The 25,581-nt window shown below is 42.6% G+C and overlaps 1 protein-coding gene across 2 annotated transcripts in view; it reads left to right on the top strand.

Annotated features, from left to right (window-relative positions):
• The window catches only part of SYN3 (synapsin III), a 191,417-nt gene that overhangs the window by 38,119 nt on the left and 127,717 nt on the right, over positions 1-25,581 (top strand). For both annotated transcript variants that reach the window (XR_014694443.1, XM_084524016.1), the window contains exons 4-5: positions 9,206-9,297; positions 21,934-22,090. Coding sequence is in view for 1 of the 2 variants with exons in the window: in XM_084524016.1 (XP_084380142.1) it covers positions 9,206-9,297; positions 21,934-22,090 (249 nt within the window). In the remaining variant the exon portion in view is untranslated. The remainder of the gene's footprint in view (positions 1-9,205; positions 9,298-21,933; positions 22,091-25,581) is intronic.

The following is a 25,581-nucleotide window of genomic DNA, read 5'->3' as shown; positions in this document are numbered from 1 at the left end:
GAAGGAAGGATTTGCCGTGCTGCTTTTCTCTTTCATCTCCATGCCTATTACATCTTCCTTCCTACTTAGCAAGACATTTGGGCAGTTTTTGGGTGGAAGCAGAGAAGGAAAATGTTTTGTTGTTTTTTGTTTTGTTTTTTTTTAAGTCACGACATCACTTATTTATAGTGGAGTAGGAGCACTGAAAGCAGCACAGTCTCTCTCTCTCTCCCCCTCTCTCACTCTCAGCAGCGGGGAGTCAGTTATCTAATCTGGTTGTACTCCCCTACCCACTCTCTGAGCTGCCTCTCCCCGTTGGCTGTCATTTGAGGAATGCAAGACGTATGTGATCATACTGTCTCACTCTCTCTGTCCCCCACACCCAAAACTGCAGAAGCCATTGGCTGATTTCAGCTGAATTTGAGAAACAGGCAGGAGTTTCAAGATATTAAGTTTCTACAGCTTCTTCAGCAGAGGTGAAATCAGTTCTTAGACACTGGATAATCCACAGGGAAGAGACTGTTAAATGCCATCCAGCCACTCAGGGAACCACTTCTGTAAGTCTCAGCCTGTACAAAAATAGGTTTTAGAGACTCTCAAAAAAGCTTTTCTGGCTATTTAGCACAGAAATGAACCAAATGACCTTGACTCTTTCCTTTGTTAGCACAAGACCCAGTCCCTTGCTCTTTAGCTAAGTCTGTTACCACTAACATGGGACAAGAGACTCTGTGGGCACCACCTGGTGCCAATGAGTAGGAGAAAGAGCTGTCAGGGATCCTGCTGCTGGTATATATACTGTCCAGCCTCTGCTCTCTCCTGTGATTCATTAAAATGAATGTGACTTTGTTTCCATCTTTGTTTCTTCTCTTCTAATCTCCAGCATAATGCCCCAAACTTATCTATTAATTTGCTTTAAAGGCTGCAGCATTTGTTACCACACATCCTTAACTGAAACCTAGGGACACAATTCCATTTTCTCCTCCCTCCTGGCTGCAGAGGGAGAGGTGTTCAGCTGAGGGTTGAGAAACTGGGAAGCAAATGTGCTCCTGGAAGGAGGCACGAGAAAAAGAGACGAAGGGAGCCATGCTGTAAAGTGTAAGAGGCAGAACCAAATGCCATTGGTAGCAGTGAGGGCTCCACTCCTGGAACACAGAGAAGCAGACTTATTGAATGACTTTTATTTTCTACAGTCCCATGGGGGCTGGAGGCATTCACAGTTAAAGTGCACACAGAGAAGATCACTGATGCCAGCAGCATCTCATCATATGAGCTGTTCTACTTCCCTAATAGCCTCCATTTTTACATTAGACACATTTATGGATTTCAGTTCATCCAGCATAATGTCTGTTTCCAGCATAGTGTCTGTTTCTTACTTGCCCTCTTAGCCTGGATGTCAGAAGACCCCCCTGAGGAAATACAGACAAAGCCAGGGAAACTACTGGGGGGAAGGAGATTATCCCTGCATGCAGGTATGCAGTGTGTCTTTCCTTTAATGGGACAATGAATCTACCACCTGCATTTTTTCATAAATATAGTGCTGGCATCAAAAAACCTGACTGACATCCCTGAGTCTTGTCTTTGATGCTAATCCCCAGAGTGAGGCACAGTGCAGCTCTGCAGCTTTCTCTCTTTACTGCATCAGTAAATGGGGTATTCCTGCAAGAATTAGGCAGATAAATGCATGGTTTGATTTTAGTGTAACATAGGTTTGTAAAAACTAAAACTTAAATGCAAATACTCTCCTGGATTCAGGTCTCACTTCCTTTGGAGGCAGTTTTGATTACGTTTCTGCTATCTGGATTTTTTTTTCCACTATATGTCCTTCTGGAGCAACGGTAGTCATTCAAGAGACTGAATGAATCACTGATCAAAAAGTGAAAATATGTTTGACTTATTCCCATTAAACCTTTGATAGTTTAAGTCTTACTCAGTGAGGGTAAAACCCTAAGCTTTAAGAAGCAGCCAAATCTAAAAATACACCTCCTAACTTATGCTAAAAATAAGGGGTTTAGGTTTTGAACCACATTGCTGCTTTTGCTTGCCTTAAGATTTCTGGCTTTGAGAACTGTAGGTTATACTGCAGGGTATACTGCAGCTCTTTTCCTCAGGAAATACAAAATCTGGGTGTTTTTTGTTGCTTTTTACAAATGAAAAATATAAGTTTGATAATGTAAGTTGGCCCTAAAGCTAAGCTAAGCTTAAAGAACCTTTAAGTGCCACAGGAGTTGTCACTCTTCTGAAATTAATTATTAATTTTAGTTTTATCTTCTCGGACCATCTTTCTCCTTCACTAGCCAGAGGACAGGAAACGTTAGGAAATACAGTATACTCAGGAGGAGAAAGCCTTATGCTCTGTGAAACATTTTCCATCTCTGGAGGCAACTGGTATTAATTCGACACCTCCTTCACCACATTCTTTGCCTTGTCCCAAAGAAAACAAAACTATGCATGCTTTAAGGATTTCACATGACTCTGGGATTTCCAATATGGATCATAAAATGTCCTGGGTTGGGGTCTCCTTGTGCATTAGGCTTTCCTTGTGTACAAGGATGCTGCGTGGCTGTGTGCCACCAGCAGAAGAGGGGAGGGATGCTGGGGCTGAGACGTGGACAACTGCAGACCCATCAGCCAGCTCGTGGCACTGTGGGCAGTGGCCAGGTGAGTGGGACACTCACCACCTGTCCAGGATGCAGATGCCCACAGAGCAGAAGATGTGCAGAAAGAGGTCACTGGGATGACTGTGGAGACCTGAGTTATGAAAGGGGACCAAGAGAGTTGAGTTCGTTTATGCTGCCTAGAGGCAGAAGGAGATATTACTGCTTTTAATAAGTACACCAATTTAAGAAAGGGTTTCATGACACGGTACCTGCAGCAGCAATGGGTCGTATCCTATGGCTCTGGTGGTCTTCCCCAATTCTGTGTCTTGCATTGACTGAAGAGAGCACATGAGAGAAAGAGGAGAGCACAGACCTGGCAGGCAAGAGCAAGCAGCACTTCTTAGAGTCTTGACCCTGAGGGTACCTTTCTTTTAGATATTTCCTGAAGGCATTTTAATATATTTAGAGACATCTTTCCTGGCATTAGGTAATTGATGGTGAAAGGGGGAAAAGTGTGAAGGAGGTTTGGTGAGGCCAAAAAGTTTCTCAAAATATTGATTCCTGTTGTTTGTCCAGCCGTCTTCTTCCCACCATTTCCTGCCCTTGACAAGGTGGGTCCATCTCTGTCTGACATGCATTCTTCTTGCACAGCTCATTCACTTGTCCCCGCTGCCTGGTTTATTTTCAGGGAATGATTATTCAGTGAACTCCTATGTACATGCTTCTGGAAAAGTCTTGTGGTATAGATTATGACTCCATTGGCAGCATTGTCAGGAAAAATGTTGTACTTGGCTCACACAGGAGATAATTGTAATACAAATCATGTCTTCCAGTTCCATTGTGCTTCTTGTTCTAAAGCAATATTTTCATGTGCGGCATAAAGTGGTCTTTTCAAAAGGTAGAGACTGATAGGCCTGTGTGTGACTGTGAGAATTAGCCTCTCATCAAATAACTGTATAATTTTTATTCATTACATACTTAAGATGTGGGTTTTTTTTTTCCAGCTAAAATCCAGAAAGTAGTTCAAGAACAGCAACGAAAGCCTCACAGCTTTTCCACATACAAGCATTCATGAAAAAGAATTCATGAATAAAGGAAATTGGAAGAATAGCAAGAATGACTTAAAATTATGAATTTAGTAAATATCTAAAATCTTGTTTAATTATTTTATTTTCCATTTGTTTTTTGGAGGCTTTCAGAGTTCATGCATTTGAGCTATTTCCTGGGATCAAAAGGTTTAGAAATGTGGTTTTGCTAACTAGAACTCCAATTGTCAGGCAGTCACATGGTTTCTGAAAAGAAAATTTAAGAGACAACTCCAAACGCCATTGGAGCTGATGCACCAGCCAGCACTCTCCCAGGTCAAGGTATCAGCACCAGCACTGTCTGTGGGCTAGGAGCAGAGCATACGTCCTGGCTTCAGGTTTTGTAAAGAGCAGTTGTGGAAGCTGTTCTTGGAGCTTCACAGCAGTGTCCCCCTCCCAACTCTCTATTGTCTCCAAGGGACAATGTCTCAGCAGAGAGATTTGGGAATCAGGGGTTGCTTAATCTCTAATTCTTCATGTATGTGATTAATTCATGCATCAAGTACACACTGCCCTGGTCCTCCCCCAGTTCACATCCATATGATTTGTTCACTCTCCTGCCTGTGCAGGGATTAGGGACTGCTTACCTCCCCCATGAAATGCTTGTAATGGTTGTAGTGAAATGTGCTGTTACTGGAATGCAGTCTGGTGTCTGCCAAAGTTTCTCTTTCCTTATACGTATTGGAAGGTCCATCAAGAAACTAAAGCATAAAATCCACTAAGGAATGTATGCAATTTGATTAGACATTAGTAATTCTTCATCTCAAGTGCCCAAGCCATGACACAAACCAGCCTATTATTCTGACTGCATTTTGTGTCACAGGAAAGGAGGAGCAAAACAGACCCACAGTGATAATTGGTGAGGAGTTGCAAGAGCAAGATTAGACGAGCAGAGAGCCTTGGTCAGAGGCTGGTTGTGTAGCACAGTTTACTGGGAGATGAAACAGAAAGTCTCACAGGGACATGTTGGGAATATCTGGGGAGATGGATGGTGCTTTTCAGGTGGAGAGCTGGCTCTAGAGGGAGTTAAAAAGAAAAATAAAAATAGCAGTCCCTTTGCTCAGGTTCTGTCCCTTGTGATCCTGCCTACTATTTAACAAATCCCACATCATTCTTTCCATGTCAGTTCATTCCCAGAGCTCCAGACCTCCATCAACAGCAGGCTGGGAGCAGGAAGGATGCTGGAAAGGATACAGGAAGGTCAGGACCTAGATCATGGGTGTACAAGCATGTGCACACACAGCAGGGATGAGAGAGAAGAAGAGAAGCTTGGGTGTGCATAGTGAGCATCATCTCAGTGACACAGGAAAGGAAAAGGAAACCAGCCCTCCCAGGCCTGTGGGATGGTAGGGCACAACTGGTGGGTAGGGGAGAGACAAAGGCGATAGGAACTGTGGAGCTCCAGTTTGCCCCGAGGAGGAGGGCAGAGCGGCCCCCTCAGAAGACCCCTGCTCACTTGCAGAAGGCTGGAGCGTAATGCCAGACTGGAATATATGAGCAGGAGTCTCCTTTGTAAGGCAAGTGGCTTCATCCTTCCATCTTGCTCAGCAATGGTCCGGTCTCGGCTAAAAGATCATGGTGACTGGGCTGTCACAACCTAAAAATATTGCAGCCCCATCAGAGTGAAGCCCAGTGACAATAACACTTCTGAAATTGCCTAAAAGAGAATCTTACAGGAATGTTTTTGTTTTTGTTTTTGTTTTGTTTTGTTTTTTTTCTAGGGAAAAAAGAATAATAAAATAAAAAATAAAATAAAAACTAAAATTAAAAATAAAAATTAAAATATAAATATAAAAAAGGAAGAAGGAAGGGTAAGTCTTCAAGCAGTAAGTCTTAAAGTTCTGCAATGGGCTTAGAAAGCAAGAGGAGAAACTTAGGTCAGACATCAGGAAAACTTTCCAAGGTTGTTAAAGCACAGATTGACTGAGGAGGCTCCTTAACCATGGAAGATACAAAAAAGTTACATAGCACCTACACACAACGGCAGAGGTAGACCTGATCCTGCCTTAGGAAGGAGAGATGGTCTGTCTGATGTCTTAAAGTCCTTCCACCCCCGTCTTCTGTTATTCTGTGAAACTTGGTTTATGGTTTAAATCCAGCCTGAACACATGCCTCCCAGGAAGCGTTTTAACATATGGCTGTCAGGCCAGACATTCCACTACAGCATAATTTAAAACGACAAAATCCTCTTTGTTTCATACTCAGCAAACAGAAACAGAAACCCTAAAATAGTTCAACAGAAAGATACCGAGTACCTAGGGAACACTGATGTGAGAAATAGAGAGTAGGTTAAGATTTAGTCCAAATGATCTGGAGAGATTTGTGAATCCAAATACCTGAAATAGTAGGCATTTTTAACATAACTGTCCTCAAAATATTTGTGGGCACCCTCTCAAATCTGGGCCTCACGAAAATTCAAAATACAAGTCCCACAGTCTGTATTAAATTATTCTTAAAATGGACTGTGTCACGTTTGTCACATGTGGTTCACTCTTACCCTAGATGTTTTTGCAGCCACTGGCACCATCTGCAAAGCAAGCATAAAACACCATCTGACGTATTTCTGCCTAATTTTTGATGGGTCCTAACACAAATTGCTGTGCAGGGCAGTGGAGAGCTGCGCTCTCCAGGTTCGTGCAGTTACCTGTTACTCTATCTGCTCAGGCTGCTTTCAAAGGCCTCTTTGTCTGCAAGGTAAGAGCAGGCTGGAGATGATCTCAGACTTGAAAGCCCAGCCAAGGGAAATCATCAGGCTACAAAACCCACAAAGTCAAAAATACAGGGAGCACTGGAAAATCAACAGGAAACAATTTCTGCTGACTGAAGTTTTCAGCCTTCTTCCAAGCGCCAGCTCGCTGCAGCCTGTCGGATCGGACAAAGCAGCTACATGAGAGCAGCAATGGTCCTTGACTTAGCTCGTTAAAGCTAAGTGGCAGGGAAAGATTAGGGACTCTTCCTCAGCTGTGGTTGTATTTCTGGGCGTTTTCGGCTGGGGTAATGCTGTGGGTTTGCAGAGTCCCACAGGCCCTGTTTCTCCTCGCTCTTTGCCAGGGTGCCCTGGACAATGGTTGCCACAAGGGATTTCTCCCTTTCTTCTGGCTCTCGACATTAGCAGGCCTGAAATTGGTCCTGGCAGTTTGGTATGGAGCACTTAGCAGCTCAGGGGATTCCCAGGCCTGTTTGGATGTCAGGTGTCTGAACACAGCTTTGTTTAGTCCGACTGCCTCTGGGCAATGCCTGTCAGGCTGGCTTAATTCAGCTGTACTTGCCAGCCCATCAGATGAGGACTCCCCACTTTCAGCCCCAGCAAAGCCAAGTGTTAAGTCCTGTAGTAAAAAAAACAAACAAACAAACAAACAAACAAACAAACAAACAAACAAAACCACTGTGGAAATGATTATGGAAGAAAAGCATTAAAAAAATAAAATAAAATACAGGCCTAAAGCTAAAGCTCTGATTTCATATCTGATGATGCTTCCCTCAGCTGCAGAAGCCAAAGGTCCGGTTCAGTGGCTCTCTGACTGGGACCTCTCTGCAGTCACAGAGGTGGAAAACCCATCCTTTCATCTCTCCATTCCATAAAGCTTTCACAAACACATGAAAGCTAGCAAGCAGGTATGCTGTGTCCCACTTGGAGCCACTGGAGAGATTGCTGATGGTACCCAAAGCATCTCTTCTTGCTGAATTTGTTCAAGGTGAACTCCCACTCCTTATTTTATTGAGCTTTTTAAACATACTAAATGCAGGTGACTTTTAGAGGTACGGATTTTCTTCTCTCAGATCCAAAATGATCACTGAAGATCAGCTACCCTGAGCAGTGTGGCAGTACCATGCAATCTTATAAGAAAAGTCCAGCAAGTCACCTGAATCACTGCCATTGTGTGTGTATGTGTTTGAAGTAGGATTTACTTCTTGGCAACAGGAATTTTCCCCTTCCTTCCATTATAATTGTGAGTTAAAATGATGTAAGATCATGTAAGGGTGTTGCTTTGAAAAGTTTACACAGGGCCGCAGACATGAAATCCCATTACATCATCAGGTCAACAGTCCACAGCCATTGCTTTCAAATTACGTGGATTTTAAAAAAAGAAAGTTGGAAGTTATTTTTTCATTTGTCGTCTGGCCTCTGAGCCTTTACAGGTGCATTAAGTCTCCATCTGCAAGTTTTTTCCATGAGGAAAAAAACATGGTTTTTCTTTTTTATTATTTTTGTATTTTTTTTCTATGTAAAAGTTGTTCCTGGCTCTATCTTCCAGTTCCATCTAGTAGAAATATCCAAACATTAAATACTACAATCATCGTAATAAAATCACAATAAGCAACACCATCTAAGTGCTCTGATATTAGGTAGCCAGTGGTTAGGAGATGATTTTACTGCTGCCCAGTCTCCACCATACTACCTCTGAAAGAAACACATTAACAGGCAGGATTAAAAAAGCTGTTGAAAGGGAGAAGACAGTTTTTTTTGTCTGAAAAACTGAAAGCTGATTATTTATATATACAGGCAAATCTCATCTTGAGCAGGCAAACCCAATAATTTAATACAGGATTCTGAATCCATAAAAGTTAACTGGAAAGCAAGACTTTGCATAGTCCAACAAAAGGCACAATATATGAATAGGTTATGATAGCCTAAGGTCTACTCACTGGCTCATAAAAGACAGGTTTAGGGTTTGGAGCCTGAGTTTGGTGCAGATCAGCCAATCCCAACATCCTCCTCCTGCTCTGAGTGGCTTGGGCTCACCAAGTCCTGCTGGCACTGCTGCCTGCCCGGAGTACAGTCAGCTGCCACGCAACAGGATTGTCACACCTCTCGCCCCGTTAATCGCTGTGATTTGTGTCTTAACCTTCACTGACACTCTATGCAGCCAGAATCACTCAGTGCACATTTACCTTTTGCTCCCCACAGCTTAAACATTCCCTGACAACCTTTCCAGACTCGTAAGTTGCACCTCTTTTAGAAGATAAAGTGTTTTAATAACTGTGTAGTACCATTAATAGTCTGCCCAGCTTCGCTAACCCTTTAATAGTTAAAATCTTAACAAGTAAACCGAATTAGGTGGGTGCCTCTGCTTATCACTTTCCTATAGCATAATGAGGCCTTTTAGCTATTTATGGAGGTTTAAACCTTTTGTATTAGGTTTATGGCTGGCCAGTGGCGTGACAGCCAACTCAGACATAATTCTAAATGAATGTTTCCAAGTGGAAACTTGGAATTTGAATTCAAATGACCTTACCTCTTTTTATTATTATTATTCTTTCCTGTATGTGTTTTTCATCTTGCTCATTCTTAATTCCTTCAGTACTTATTACTGCAATAAGCCTAATCCTGTAAGTTTGTACACCCAAGTGTGGGACCATAAATACTTCTGCAGCCTCTCTGGGGCAAATCAGCTGTAACAGGATCTCCCATTGCCTCACTGAAAAATAATAATAATAATAATGGAAAGGCAAATTCCATCTGAAGACAATTCTGTGTCTGTGTTCATGTGTTTATGTCTCTGCTGTCCTTGAGTAACGCTCTGTCCTTTTGCTCCACTCCAGGCTGAGTTCTCTGAGCTGAACCTGGCTGCATATGTCACTGGTGGCTGCATGGTGGACATGCAGGTCATGAGGAACGGCACCAAGGTGGTAAGGTGAGGAGTGCCAGCTTTTCTTTATAATCAGTCTTTCTGGGGAGATCTGGGAGCAAGCAGGATGACCTCAGGGTCTGGGCAGTATCTGAAGTAGAGCAACACAGACCTGATGATTTCAAAGTTTCCCAAAATGGATGGAAAGACTGACCTGACTCTGGTGGTTTTGTATCAGGTCTCAATTGCACATTATGCCATACAGTCATAAGTTCCAGTTCAGACCCTTTATGCAACCACAAGCGCCTCCTTTTTAGGTTCTTTTTAGCCATAGACCTCCTAATAAAGGGACAGACAATGGATCTTCCTTGCCCTTGATTTTTTCTCTCCTAGTATGTCAACAAACTAACCTTCATTGTAAACAGAGGTTTGCATTCATTAGCCTAACTGTGTTAGGTCCTGACTCTGGCAGACTATCATTGCAATAGCCACAAAGCACCTCCATAAATATAATCATTTTTTTAAAAAAATAATAAAATAAAATAAAATCTCACCTTTTTTTGACTGAGATTCCTCTTGCTTCAGCCTTGGTCTGTGGTATATCTCACAGGTTAATACCATAACTCTCTTTGGTGGGGATTTCTGTCCCTGCTGGAACTACTTTGTAATTACAGTCATTGAAAACAAAGACTCTTCCTAAGCAATGCTTCCCCAATCACACATTCAATTCACTTTCCAAAAGCATTGTTTCCCTTCTTTCTGACACCAGAGTGCCCACAATTTGGACTTAATGCTATACAAAGTGCAGTGTGGGTTGTCATATCGGTGTATGATGTTAAAATATGTCTGTTTACATAGCCCTGAAATTACTTTCCACCCCAGGCTGTATCTTTATTAGTTTCTGTCATTACAATTTTCAACTCTGTATTTCATCTTTGAAACAAAAGCTTTTCCTTTTTCATGTAGAAATCTCGTTGTTATTCCCAATCCATTTCCTAGCCTTCCTACTTCTTTCTGTACCAATTCCTTTGTCCTTTTTAGTGTATACAACATTTTGAAGTTTCATATTTTTCACACATTTAATTACTCTTTTGTCTGTTTGCTTCTTGTTCAGAAACAGAAATGCGGATATGTGTTATACCATGCAGGGAGATTTTTGAAAGGGATTATTAGAGCAGCTGAAAAATGGTGATTCTGACAGTGCTGGGCTCAGTTTAATTTCTGAGGACGTCATTTCCAGCCCAAACAGTCCAAAACAACACTTGTCACTGTCAGTTAGCTGTGACTGTGGTCCATCAATTCATTTCAGGTCTTGACACCTCTTAGTATGTCCGCAAGTCTCCGTTCTTTAGTACAATTTCACGAGTCTCTGCTAAAAACTTTAAAGGTTGAGTCTGTTATATTCATTTGCTTTCTCTCGTCCCATGAATGTCTGTTTCTCAGTGAAAGACAGCATATGTCCTGTGAACCTACCGCTGGAGCATCCATCAGACAGTGCACCGCACTAATCTGCTCTTGTGTTCACTTGCTCACAACGCTGGAAGGCTTCCCAAGAACCATTTCCTAGGTTGATCACATCTTCATTTTCCTTCCCATGCCTTTCCCCTCAAAGCCATTCATACGTCTGGCAGAAAGCTCATCAGCTATTAAACTGAAACTGAAGACAAAATTTATTTCACAGGAGTGTCTGTGGCATAGCATTCATGTTTCTGCTTGTGGTATATACAAATGCACCAAAACTAGCCTCATGAGGCTATTTATATATGAAATATGTATTTATATACGAAAATGCATATGTTTTTATAAGTGGCAGTAGTTCAGCTCTCTGTGTTTTCATCTATGTATGCTTATGGAGTAGGTGGATTTGCCTCTGCTTGTGTAGAGATGCATATTGCTTGTCAACACGCCAAGCTACGGTCGACATTGTTACCCAGTGAGAGCACAGAGAGTTGCACACACCAGGGTGCAACCACCTGGGTGCAGCTTGTTTCCGACTCCAGTCAAACTCCCCCATCCTGCCCACAAAGATGCTCTCCCTGGCCAGAAGCTCACCCGTGTGCACCAACCCCTCCAATGTGAATGTGGTGCTAGTCAGGGGTGAATGAGAAAAGGGGAAGGACTGAAAAGGATATAACATCATAGGAATGAGTGGTTCTAAGCTATTGTCCTCAGCAAATACTATTGAAGGAACCAAGAAGGCCTCGAGAGAGACAGGAAAGGAATTTCTGCTGCCCAAAGCACTCAGAGGCTGCTCAGTTAAGAGCTGTTTGTACTTCAGGAACAGGAAGGTCCCAGGGCCTGAGAACCACAAAAGGAATGGAAGAATTTTGGAAAAGAGATTTATCAATACTGATAATTATGATAGTAGTAAAAATAGTAAGAACAGTAAACTTTAATAAATTAGAATGAACAAAAATTGAAATGTTAGACTAATATTTATAGGATACCAAATCTTTTGACTTGGATGCAATCCTTCAGCCTTGGTGAACACAGACTGAGGCCACCAAGGAAGTGTTCTTGGTGCTGTATTTTGGTCATACACGTCTTTTTTTCCATCACTTATAGGGCCTCTGCTAATTATTAAGCAAGATATTCAGTCACAAGTCAGAATGTTCCTGGCTGGTGAGATATAGTACTCATGGTGTTTTTTGAGCACCCTGAGCCCATGGAAATCTCACCTACAAGTTACAGGAAGGTAACATGGCAGTGTCTTGCTAACACGCACATTTAGGATTCTGCCCCTGCAGGAAACCTGCCTTCTTCACATTCCTCTTCAAAGCAAAGGCAACAGTGTGGTGGGTTGGTCTAAAAACAGTGAATGCACTACAGGCCAGTGGATTTCAAACCAATGACATGATAAACACTTTTGTTATCAATATTAATAATAATAGTAATAATAGTAATTAATCAATCACTAGGATATTCTCTCCAGTCTTATATAATGTTAACTGAATTATTAACTTATTAAATTCTGCCATGAATGAGAACATACAACAGTCCTTGAAGCTCTCCATTTGCCACTTGCCTTGGAAAATTTTGGAAAAAAAAAAAAAAAGAGAGCTTTGGAAGAATTATTGTTAACTAAAGAGAGCAAGGAACTTGGTATACAGATCTCCATGACTTCTAGCCTGTATATCTTTAAACAAGTAGTTGTTTAAAGGTTAGCACACAGTATAACTGAAGGTAGGAATGGCAGGAATTACTTTTCTTGCCTGATTTTAGTACAAGTGTAGCTCCCAATGTGTAATTTTGCAGTAACAAAACTTCTTATGCACTGGTCTTTGTTACCCTGGAACTTCTTTGGATACAGTTGGCACTACAGCTTCCTCAGTGAAATCATAAATATAGGAAACAGGAGATGGCACTTATGCATCCCGGAGGATCAGTTCCTCATTGATTTAGACAGGGTGACCACTTCAACAGAGAAGTGGTATCATATCTGGGTGCAATGAATAGGCTATTGTGGAGCAATTAAGCAGTGTGAAAAAAAATATATATAAATAAATAAATAAATAAATAAAATAAAATAAAATAAACAAGCATGAGTGATGCTTACTTTTAAATCATTTGGGTGAATTTTTCATCATTCTTCCAGGGCATCTGCAACTTCCTTTTTTACAGGTCTACAGACCTATACACGTGCACACAGATATACAGAACTGTCTGGAGTCTAATTTACCTTAGGAACCTCTTGGGCTGTGTCACCTCTACTGGGTTTAGACGTAAGGAATGGGATTTTTATTTCCACTTGTTCTTCATTTCTCAGAAGGGCTAACATTTACTAACATTACTAACATTTCCCACAGTGAAAACAGGCTGTCAGTGTTGGCATGGCACCTATTCTGAGGTGCATTTATGCTTTCAGGATATTATAAAAGTGTCCCAGTATAAATGTGAATTTGGGCTGTCTCTGCTTCTGACAACGCTTAGACTCCCAAACTATGATCTCAGCCTCTGCATTAGATTAAATGCAGTCCTCTGTTTGCCTTTTGGGCTTTACAAGCCTTCAGCTATTAATTCCAGTAGATGTGGGAATAAGGCAGGGATATGTTGAAAATCTGGACAGCTTTCTTACATAAGGAATACTAATGTTTCTGGGAGCATTTCAGACTTTTGAGGATATAAATTAATCATGCAACAGACTGCTCTCATCTCCTGTCTCCCCATTGAGTTGGCTTTTTTGCCATTGGGACTGATCACCCAGGGCAAAAAGTACATTTTGGTGTGTTTGCATGGGTCCTACCACCATAATGTCCTGGTGCAGACCTCACTGTACTACCACAGCACAAGCAACAGCTGATGGACCAGGAGATGCCCAGGGGCTGAAAGAGGAGGACCTTGTGTGGAACAACAGCCCTGGCAAGTGGGGAGGAGTGACAAAACTGACAGCAAGGCAGAGAGGAGCAGAGAATGTGGGACAAACCCTTTCTGTGGGAAGGATCCCTGCCATGGTTGCAGCATTTAGCCCTCCAGGCCTTGCCCGAATTTGGCTGGTCTGTGTAAGGACATGCGTGTCTCACTCAGCTTACCACAGGTGCTACGCCCTTGTCACTTGTAGCTGTGGTGTGGTCTTGAACTCTGTGTCCTCCATACAAGCACATTCACTCCTTTAATTAACACTGACTTTCCCATTGGTTCCAGCTGATTCAGTGCTCATACTAAGCTCTGTGCTCTGATAACAGGACAGCTACCTGCTGAATGACCATGCCACATAGACCAGTACCTGAAATGCTATTTTCTCAAAAGGTATTTTTGCACTGCAGTACAATCATAGCCTGAGGAGGCAATGGAGGAAACAAGGAGGAAACTGGACACCCTGTCAGCAGGCATTTTCTTGCTATTCAGAGCTTGCAGAGCCCAGGAGACTTGTACTGTGGTTAAAAAATAAATAAAATCCAAGATACAAGGCTCTTCAAAGCTTGCCAAGGATACTGTCCCCTTCCCAATGCACCCTCTCCTATCCCAGTAGATTCGATAAGCAGCTCCCTGCAAGATGTGTGTGGGTTTTCTAGCCTACAGAGGCCATGCTTACTCACCACACAGTAGCTGCACATTGCTAGGAGGTGGATGTTTTCTTGTCCCTTGAAGAGTATTCACTCCCAAGAGATGGTGGTTCCTTACAGTTCTTTACAGGGAGAATGTCCAGGGAATAGCTATCAGTTGGACGCTGATGAAGGGTGTATCAGCAGGCAGTAGATCGCCATCCAACTTCTTGCCTTCCAGCAAGTTTTTGTCAAAGAGGAACCCTAGGCTCTGTCTAGCCTATATCTTCTTAAATTTAACTCTTTATTTAATTGGGGATATTTTTTAGAATTTTTTTTTTTCTTTCAAACCAAAAATCTGAAAAACATGGGAGAATTTGTTTGGGAGAGTTTAGATTCCTAGAAACCAGATGGAAAAATATATTGTGCCTATAGCTCTCCCAGGATTCACAGGATTTGGCACACTGTATAGGACAATATGTGCTATGTATTTAACACGGAGCAACATTTGGGCAACATTTTTATATTGGTGGCATGGCAATCTGTAATGCAGAGGAGAAGTGCGTGTAACCTCCTGTGAGCTTTTAAAGTGTACCGTAGACAAAGCACCAAAGTGTCAAACGTCCTCTTCCCTTGCCTAAATACCCTTCAGAGATATCAGGCTGGGACAAGGTGTCAGACAGGGTAGACCCTGGCAAGCTGCAGTTACGCATGAAGCAATTCAACACCTCCAGCAAGTGATTCCCATGTGGGTGACGATTTACCTTCATCTTTCACTAATTTCTCCCTCTTCCTTACCTTCCTGTCCCACTTTTCTGAGCTGGAGATGAAAAAGGCAGAGAAGGTGGGGCGTGCTTATTTATTTCTTTATTCTCAGTTGCTTCCATCTCAGCTCCTGCTGTTAAACAGCTGCTTGGAGGCCTGCTTCTCTCATCGGGGCTTACTGATCTCCCAGATGAATAATGTCCCCCTTCACCTCCCCAGCAGCTGACGCCCAGCCGACATGCAGGCAAGATGCTGACAGTTATTGGGAAAACATTTGGCGTGCAGGCAGCTGCAGAAAGCAAAAGTCACTCTGAGCAGACGAGGGTGGGGAGCATCACCGAGACTAAACCATTCCCTGGCCCCTTTTACATTTGCAGTAATTCTTTCCGATAAGAAATGTTCTGCCAGGGCCTGAAGCACTCATTAATTAGTTAATCCAGGACTGAATGCAAGAATGATTAAAGACTGTTGTGGATTGTTTCAGTCTTGATTGGTTTTTGGTTTTGTTATTTTTTCCTTTCCTGATTTAATTTGTCTTCTTTCCACATGGGTTCTTAGTAAGGCTTCATCTTCATCCAGGAAGCAACACAATGGAGAAGTGAAGGGCCAAATCATGCTGCACCTGTACTTTACTGGTCAAGGTGGGTCCTCATTAATGGTCTGCTACTGGAACAGACTGTAGCCTCAGCAAGCACATGGGTAGTAACAAGTTGGAGGGTGTGGAGTGGTAGATATGCCAAAGGGCAGAGCTGCCATTTGGAGGGACCTCAACAGCTGGGAAAATGCACCAACACGAACCTCATGAAGGTCAATAAGGACAATCACAAAGTCCTTCACAGAGGGAAGAATAACCCCATGGACCAGCACTGCTGGAGAGAAGCTGGAGAGAAAACAGCTCTGAGAAAAGGATCTGGAGGTCCTTCTTGTGTGCCTTTGTGGTGAGGAAGCCCAAGCACTGGTTCAATGGGCGGCATTAGCAAGGCTGTAGCTAACGAGACACTATTCACATCTGGAGTACTGTGCCCAGCTGTGAGCTCCCCCAGTATAAAAAAGACATTGACAGACTGGAATGTGTTGAGTGAAAGGCCACCAGGATTATTGGTCAAATACTGGAACAAGTGCCCGGAGAGGCTAGGGGATCTTCATCCTTGGGAATACTCGAAATTTGGCTGAACAAGACCCCAATCAACATAACGTAATTTTGTAATTTGCCCTGCAATGAGAAGGGTGTTGTATCAAATGCTCTTCAGAGGCCCTCTCTGACCTAAATAACACCGTGACTTTATTTTATGTTCTTGGAAGGTATTCAGATCACCTTCTGTGAAATCTGGGGTGCACAAGTGTTTTGAAGGCAAGCTGCTGTTGGCAGGTGTGGTTGTTATTTCTTTGAGATATCATCAGGGTCCACATGCTTTTCCTTGTCAAGGTCAGTCAGTTTACAAGGAAAACACATAACAGACTTCAGAGACTGCCACAGTGCAGATCAGAGAGTGTATGACGGGATTTTATGGCTCATTGGTCTAGCGCCGAGAAGCAAATCAGAGCATCTTCCAAGGTGCCCTCATCTATATATAGAGGTACTGGTCCTACTGCAACCATGATTACCATGATTCCTGTTTCCTACTGCTTTTGCTACACCAATCTCCCTCACACCCTGTGGTATTTCCTCAGGTGTTTCTCTATTAGTGTCCAAAAGACCCCCTACTCCTCTCCCCCAGCCCAGTAAAGTCATGTTTTTCTCCATTCTATGTTGCTTTCTTGTTTCTCAAGAGCCAGCTCTGCCTGAGCTTACATTCATTATTTCTTTGAATAACCACAGCAAGGTTTACTTCTTTCTGTGGAAAATGACATGAGGTTTTGACTGAAAGAGATTTTTTTTTCTTAGTAAATTACCCGTGTTAGCATGACATCCAACAAAACATGAAATCTAACATAATCGTAAGTGAAAATGTCATAGATTTCTTATTGCATTTCAGTAACTTAATAATAATACCATTAATGTACAGGTAAAGTTCAAAAAATAACTTCTTCCTATTTGTAAATGTCATTTTTGATTAGCCTTCAGACACCTGAGGCAGTGCATAGTTGGAGGGATTATTGTACTTCTCAGGTAGACGCAACCACTTATGGTTTGGACTTGTGCCTCAGAAACTTGCCTGAAGGCTCCATTAACTCCCAGTAATGCAAAGCTTGTTGTATCATATTGCATAATTCTGCGCTTTTCTTCCTCTCCATGGCATGCCAAGCAGATAGGAGAGGTTGTGGAAGCGAACTGCTTAGTCAAAAATGTGTTGTGCAGTTGGAAGTGTTTTCTGAGGAAAGGCTCCTTGAATAATGGAGAAATGGCAGGCCCTGAGGTGAAGATGTCCTTCTTCAGTGTCCGAGGAGGATCTTTTCCTATTGACATGAAGGGCCAAGTGCCTTTCAAGATGGGCAGTCTTTAAGAAAGAGAGCAGGACAGCCCATCTTCCTCCCATAGCACAGGCAAAAAGTGCTCTGAGCTCATCACGGTACTAAGGTATCTGAGTCAGCTGCAGGTGATTATACACAGTGGGAGATGGAAGGGATTATTAAAGGGTATTTTGACAACATAATCTATTCTTGTGTGTTCTTTCTTCATGCCCATGAAGCCGTTTGTGCTTCAGTGAGAACAGCTGAAGGGCCAGGAAGCAAGCCAGAGTCATGTCTATAATCAGAAATAAGAAACAGGAGATCTCTTTAAGGCATGAAACCTCCCAGCAGGAATTGCTGTCATCATCTCTTCTCCATCCATTCACAGTGGCCAGGGACCTGTTTTCCAGAGAGAAATGTTACTGATGATCTTTTCTGGGTTGATTCTCTTTTTATCATTAGAGAAGTTAGATACGGGGTCACCAGGATACCTACTGCTGCTCCTGGGTTGTTTAGCTTCCATAGCTAACATCAGCAATCTCTTAAATTGTTTTATATTCCCTCATTTCTGACAATACTGTTTCCAAAACTGCTAATGCTGTCACAGATTTAAGAGCAGACGGGTCCAATCTAAGAACTTCTGCGGTCAGATCTCTTCCTTCCTTTAAAATATTAGGTATTTGGATCCAGGCTTTATACTTAGGTTGGTGTCACATCCAGTTTTACCACTAAGAGAGAAAGAAACCTCAAAGTACATTGGAACAAGTTGAAAAAGAGCTTGTTAAATGCAAACAAGCATCCTGCATCAGAGTCCAGGCTCAAGACTGGGAGTACCAGCATCTTCCCTGCCAGACAGTTGTCATCACCCAGGGGTGGCTGACTCTGGTAATTGATGGCCAATATCAAGTTCCCAGGGTAGGCTGAGAAGCTGCTATGAGCTGTGGCTAGCTTCTGGGACAAGACGGCAACTACTGTAAAGGAAGAGCAAGCCATGGGCACCCATAGGGGCTGCTTCACCATGGGGTGGCCAATCCTGTCATGCACTACTTAGAGTATTGAAGGGCTTCTGCTGCTGTGGCTGTGCCATCTGCCAGAGCCTGTGGCCACGTGAGCTGCAAGGAATGTTCTTTTCCATTCCAGAGGAAAACACGATCTCACCAGTTATTTCAGTCTGAAAATTAAACTTTTCCAGTCTCCCAATTGTTATTGTTTTATTATTATCATTATTTTTAAGAAAGGATTCTTGTACCTTTTCACCACTCTGGGAATGAGTAACAGACATTTTAGTGGCCTTTATTTTGCTGGAAAGTGCTAGGAGCCAAACTAAAACCAAAAGTGCTAGGAGCAAATGAAAACAGAGCCCTCAAGGTCTGAGAAAGGGCTTCTGTAAAAGGGTGGTGGCCAAAGGTAGGCTCCAACTTTCTCCTGAAAGCTTCATCTATCCAGCTGTCACACTAAGGAAGATTTCTGACTTCAGATGGGTGTCTGTCATGCAGCCCAGGCACTGCACCAAGATGCAGAGCACAGCTCATAAGCAACATGTTTTAAATGTGTTCTACTTTCAGTTCCATTTACCTATGCCATCTCCCTGCCTATTATGTGTTTGAAGCCCACTAGGCTCCCTTGTATTCTTCCTGTGACCAAATCTATTTCTGTGAACTGTCTTTAGCAGGAGTCTAGATACAGTTTTATTCGGGACCATCCATGGTCATCTAAATGCTGGCTGGACAGATCCATGGAATATGATGGGCTCATGCTCCTGCCATTGCACTCCTAGTCCTGCCAGACTGGGGTGCTTAGGACCTGAGCTGCTGAGTTTGGCTCACCCAATGGCTTTGGCAGTGGTGTTTCAACTGTGGGACTTCTGCCGAACCTGTCTCTCTGCCAAGGTTTTGAACTCTCTTTCGTGTGAGATGCTATTGTGTTGTGTTAAACTAGGAAAAGAAAGCAGTTATACTACTGGTTAACCCAAATCCAAGGCTTGCTATTTAAAGATTTACACTCCAAGAATAAGGGGTAGCTCGCAAAAGTAATCTTCCACCAAAAAAAAAAAAGTATGAATCCTCTTGTGTGAAACAATTAAGCTCTTCTCTCTTCACTTCACTTGTAATCCCAGTTACTCAGCTTTCACACTGCCACTCCCACCATGATCATTCATGTTGCTTTTACTGTCTGCAACCTTTTCTAGCCCCTCGTCTCACATTTTGCCACTGGACTCAGCTTCTCCTTTACAGACGCCTCATAGAACCCAAGGCTCTCTGGCTGATGTTTATTCGCAGCTAGTCCCAGACCCTGCACTCCTCTGCCTTGTTCTCAGTATCCATGGGAACATCATCATTGTCCCACAGTGCAAAAGAGAGATTCAGTGACCACCTTCACTGTAGAGATTCACTCTTCATCTCCTGCGTGAGAGAGTGCCCTGCCTTCCTACATGATGCAGACTTTGAGAATAGGCTTTTCTACATTTATTCTGTATTCTTGTGTCCGTCTTCCAAGCTGAAAAACTCTTCCTTTGCCAGGATCTGAAAAGACAAGAGCTTTTTTTTCTAAACTTTTGGCTGTCAGAGCTAAAGCTGCAGAAGGCAGCTTCCCAGCCACTGCTTGTCCTCCCCCCAGCTGGCTACACTTACTCGCATGCCTCCTCCCCACCGCGGCACCACGAGCCCACCCTTGTGTCAGGGAGTTGCTAAAGGGCAAAACCAGCAGCTTCCTCAGGGGATACCAGAGCACTGGTCTCAACCATTAACTCTGAGGCCCCAGTAAGAGCTGTTCCTTAAGTCAGTCTGGGGGAAGACGAGCCATAAGAGAGATCAGTTCCTTCTTCATGTGCTCTGCAAGCAGTATGAAGGAGGAACGTGCCTGAAGCTCCTGACCCCCACAGGCCCCACAGCTGTTTAGTGAATCAGTGGAGACATGGAGTCCTGGTCATAGGAAGCTGATGAACCCTTCCTGAGAACCTAGGCCTGCCTCTGGGCTGCTTTCTACATGGCAAGTCCAGCAGAATGGAGGAGTTAAAGCTTTCCAAGATTTGCATTTATTTGCTGTTTCTCAGCAGGGGGTCACTGCTTGCTTCACCCCCATTGACACCAGGGAGGTCCATAAATCAGCCACACAGTGATAGCGCAGCCCTCCCAATGCTCATTATGCATCTCGCTGCTGGAGGAAAGCACCACCTTTGGTGCCAAGTACATTAGGGAACACGCCTGGGTTTAAAAATACTCCATGGGAGGGAATCACAACATTTCCAAACATTGGCATCTTGCATCACAAAAGCAGAGCATGTGCCTCGCCATGTCTAGAGCAAGAACAAAAGCCCAAGGCCAACAAGCAAAATGAACAGCTCTAAAACAACAAAGCGGCTCTGGGTTCTGTATACAGTGTTTGTTGCCACAATCTGGCCCAGACTTACCATCTCCGATTTCCTTGCCAGAATGATGGAAATATAAATAGGGGCTATAAACCCAGCTCATATATCCGAAGGATTGAAATTATAGTCTCTTAGCAAGGAAAATGTTCGAGGGTAGTGAGGTAATGGGACCTGGTTACAGAGCTCATTTCTCTGAAAAACTTTAATACAGCATGGAAATTTTTCCAATGTCCTTGATGCAACCTTTGTTAAAGTATAAAGTAATCCCCCATTTCAGTGGAAAAGCCCCTTCTGTGCCTTCAAGAATGAACTGCTGAGCTCCATTTTGGAAACAGTTTCTTTCCAACTGCTGTTTCCAGAGATTTCTGAAGAGCTCCAAAGGCACAGCATCACCAAGGAATGAGATCTGGCTGTTTGCAAGCTAACCCGTCGCCTCTTGGCTTACCTAGAAAGGGCCTCACTTTTCTGTCAGTTTGCTGAGAGCTGCTGCTGTTGAACCATAGGAGTCCCGGCTCCAGTCTTGCTAAACAATATTCTGGAAGTCCATGCCATGAGTCACAGAGCTGGATGAGGGGCTCTGCTCGTTTGATTAATTACATTACCATGCCTGTCCTTTATTTGTTGACTCATAACCATAAAAGCCCGGGATGTGCTGCGTATGTAGTAAACTGATTAAAGGGGGAATGTATGTAAATGCATGGATGCATACGATAGCTTTTTGAAATCCCTCATGATCTTCCCACCCACTGGGCATTGCTTCAATATCGAGTTCAATCATCAGGAAACAAATTTGCTCCCTCATCTGCGTAGCACATTGCAATGAGCTTGCCAAATACAGCCAAGCTTTCTGAAAGAAAAGAGAATCCCCCCACCAGTGAATTTATGACCCTTGGCTCCCACGTGTGCCTTGTTCTTGTGCATGCCTCAGTGACATGGAAACTGTAGAAAATCTGTTTGGCCTCTTTCTACACTCTCATACTTGCAACTACGTTGGAATTTTCCTTCTTTTTTTTTTTTTTAATATGTTTTTTTGTTTGTTTTCTTACCTTCTAACGCAAGCAACACATGAGGAGAGGCCCAAAAAAGAGTAACATGTGTTAATGAAAATAAAAGGAGAAAGGCGGAGAAGAAGCACAGAGAGGCTGGAAGTACTGCTGAGTGTGGAAAGTAAAATGTCACTTCCCATGTCTCTTCCAGATCCTTCAAGCCTGATTTTGTCCTGATCCGGCAGCACGCCTACAGCATGGCGCTAGGAGAGGACTTCCGCAGCCTCATCATTGGCCTCCAGTATGGTGGCATCCACACCGTCAACTCCCTCTACTCTATCTACAACTTCTGCAGCAAGCCCTGGGTGGTAAGTGATGACCCAGCTCCACTGCATGCCAAAGCTGCAAAGCAGATATCTGGTACTGATAGAGCACCAAACTCAGCCTCCAGAGTTCTTTCATGGGAATTCACCTTTCTATGTTAAAACCACAGTCTAAACCACCTTAGCAATTCAGCTGGGAAATCTTGGGGGAAACAAACAAACAAACAAACAAACAAACAAACAAAAACACCTATGAACATTGCTCCTTTATCAGCCTCTAGTAATCTCAAGGTGTTATTTCCTCTCACTGAATAGGATGTGTTTCACCTTTCCCAGTCTCTGTTGTGTCAAAAACAATAATACAGTGTAAGGGAGAATAGATGAATAGTAAGAGATTAATAATAGCAGATCAGTAGGCTATCTATGTCCTGACCAAAACACAGTAAGAAAAAACAACCTTAAATGAAATATTAACCTTCACTGTTTTAAAGGGTATCTGAACTACACTGCTAGGATCTTTCATTAGATAGATGCTTGTGGTAGCCAGCTGCCCCATCCTAAGACTATGATTATCCATTTCTTGCAGAAGTGCAATAGTTTGGGTATATCATTCTAACATATCTTGTGCTCTCTTCCTACTTCTTCTGAGTGGTACTTTCTTGCAAGAATATCAGCTGAAAAGACAGTCTAGAAAGGGAAAGAGATGGTCACTTCAACAACTAGGTCTAACAAAACAAAACAAAACAAAACAACAACAACAAAAAAAAAAGTAACTTAATATGGCAGAGATATTGGAAAGAGGCAGAAGAAAACAGGAAAATGTATAGAGTTTGTCAACAGTTCCAAAAGGAAGTGTAAGTTTATCATAAGGTGTTGGCCTGAAAGACTATACCTTGGAAACTCCTTGGGCTCCTGGGGAGCACAAGACGGTGTTTTGTGTGTTTTGGTTTTTTTTTTTGCACTGGGAGCCTCCTTCACCTGTTCTTTAAATTTTGTCAAGTTCACCTTGTAATCTCAGAAAACGTGAAAAAATATAGCATTGGCTTTTCTCAGCCCCAAATCTAAGTTTACAGTAACCCCCCATAACTGTTATGACCAACTCTAAGTCATTAGGATCTGAAGGAGCAGGACAGCCTGAGGAATGAGGCTGGCAGGAAGGAGTTAGATGTCAATACCTTTCTGGAGTCTACATCTGGGTCTCCAAGCAGTTTCATTGGAAAGCACCCTCACTGATCACTGACATTGCCAGAATGGAAAAATTCCACTGCATTGTTCTAGGTGCAAAGCAGGGAACAACAAGGTATATGGATCTGCCAAGGATAAAGCACTTTCCAATATATTTCCCCCTGGAATATTTAAGATATTTTTTTTAGGGATTCTCCCTATTCATTGCACAAATACAGATAGGGTCCTGTCTTCTCCAAAAACATTGCAGTGCAGCAATGCTCCGCATAACCCATATCCTCTCCTCCAGGAAAAAAAAAAAAAATAATCTAATTTTTCCATCACTCTACAGGTGGATGATGCACATTTGCCCTCAGTTGTCATTTGAGTGATGAGGGTTGCTGGGAATGGAAAAGAGAGGAAGAGAGGGATCAGTGGAAGGTTCAATACAACCCTTTGGCATTGTTTTCTACAGTTAGCCTGACACACTACGAGAATGTTGACCCCAGTGACCAGACAAAAAGCCTCTGCACTTATGCTGGCTTTTGCTGAGGAAGACAGTCATGTGGTCTATTCCATCTGACTTGGGGTTTGAGTCTGTCAGGATTTAGCTGACAGTTTTCAACTCATGCCTTGTAATTATGCTTGTGATGGTGTGCAGGGACCTCAAGATATAACAGGCCTATTTTTAGGAGTCTAAAATAAACGAAAACAAACAAATTCAGCACACTGAGAAAAAAAAAAAAAAAAAAAAGAGAGAGAGAAAAAAAATAAAAATAAAGCAGGGCTGGCAAGGCAGTGTGGAATAAATTGGCTCTGCCAGTAACTCAGCTCTAGATATTCAGGGTCTGGTAATGCCATGCTTTTCTCATGGAAAATACAGCTGGCTCACACAACCGTCCCAGAAAAGTCAAGGAAACCACTTGCAAACACTTAGAACAGGTTTACAGAGTGCCTCCTTTTCCTATTACTCCCCAACAGACATCACCCCCAAAGACAAATGATTGTAATGCAATAAGTAATCTAAGACCTAAATGGGGTCTTAGCTGGCATTTGGCACTGCTGAAATTTTATCAGGTCAAAGTTAGCTCAGGTAGAGATTGTACTGGGGCATTTGAGGGCAGGAAGCCTCACTGGCAGGAGAATCAGAAGATTTTGTGATAGCTGGGAAGTGAGAGAGAGGCACAGAGCATTTCAGTGCATGTTCCATTTTGATTGCAAAACAGGCATCTTGAAATAAGGCATCTGCTTAACAAAGATTATTGGAAACTTTTTGGACATACAAAATGGTTGAGCTACATGAAGAAATGAAATCTCCTGGGAAAATGTGCTTTTCACTCTCCCTTTTTTTTTTTTTTTCCAAAAATGGTTCCATTTCATAGAAATGTTTATGATTTTGTGGAGGGGGATGGAAGGAAAACTGTTTTTCCTTGGCAATTTGCAATGATGTTTTCTCAGCAACTGTAATTACAATCAGCTGAGTTTGGGCTTGAGTTTACTCAAACATGCAGCTCCACTTTTTAATGACATTTGCCAGGTTTCCAGTACTACAAATTTCTCCAAAGGTTAAAATTTTCATTAAACACAAGCACAGTTTAAAATAGACATTTCTGAAAGAAAAATAGACATATTCAGGGGGATTTCACACACTGAGAAACATCTATGCAATCTACATTTTAAGATGGTCACAGAATTATTGAGAAATAATGCTATGAACATGCTAAACATAGTGCTTCAATCTTTTTTAAAAAAAGAAAATTTGTTGTAAAAGTCACAATACAAAATACAGTGGGAACAATGCTGAGAGTAGCACTCATATTACATGCAGAAACATCCTAACTGTAAGACAACTTTTGCACCTGTGAGACTGCAGACAATACAAAGTCTTAAAGACAGTCATATACATAGTTGAAGGAAACTGCCAGCTACACTCTTACGGACTGTCAAGAGATAGAGGCTCCCTGGTGACCTAGATAGACACTTTAAAACAGTACAAAAGGACTAGAGATGCTCTGAAAGGATCTTCTTTCTCTGGAAAGATTCCCTGCAACTCACTTTGATATCCTAGCAGCCAGGCAAGGCACTTCACTTGCTTACCTGTTCCAGGTGTCTCAAACCCAGATTGTGCAATGTTGCCTTGCCCTGTATCTTGCTCTGCAGCCTGGATGTGATCTCAGTAAAACCAGTGGAGCACAATTCTTGGTGTCAAGTAAGAATTGACACCAAAATGTGGAAGGAGCATTTATCTCTAGCTGAGGTGCTGACTGTAACATTCCTACCCATCTAAAATGCACTGGGAGTAGCAACTTGAGCTGTCAGGTATCCAAGAGGTTCCCGTAGCATTCAACGTGGGTGTCTCTTTGCCAATATCC

The sequence above is a fragment of the Aythya ferina genome, assembly GCF_964211825.1.
Source record: "Aythya ferina genome assembly, chromosome: 1".
In the NCBI taxonomy this organism is placed as follows: Eukaryota; Metazoa; Chordata; class Aves; order Anseriformes; family Anatidae; genus Aythya; species Aythya ferina.
This window is presented reverse-complemented; position numbering and strand designations above follow the sequence as displayed.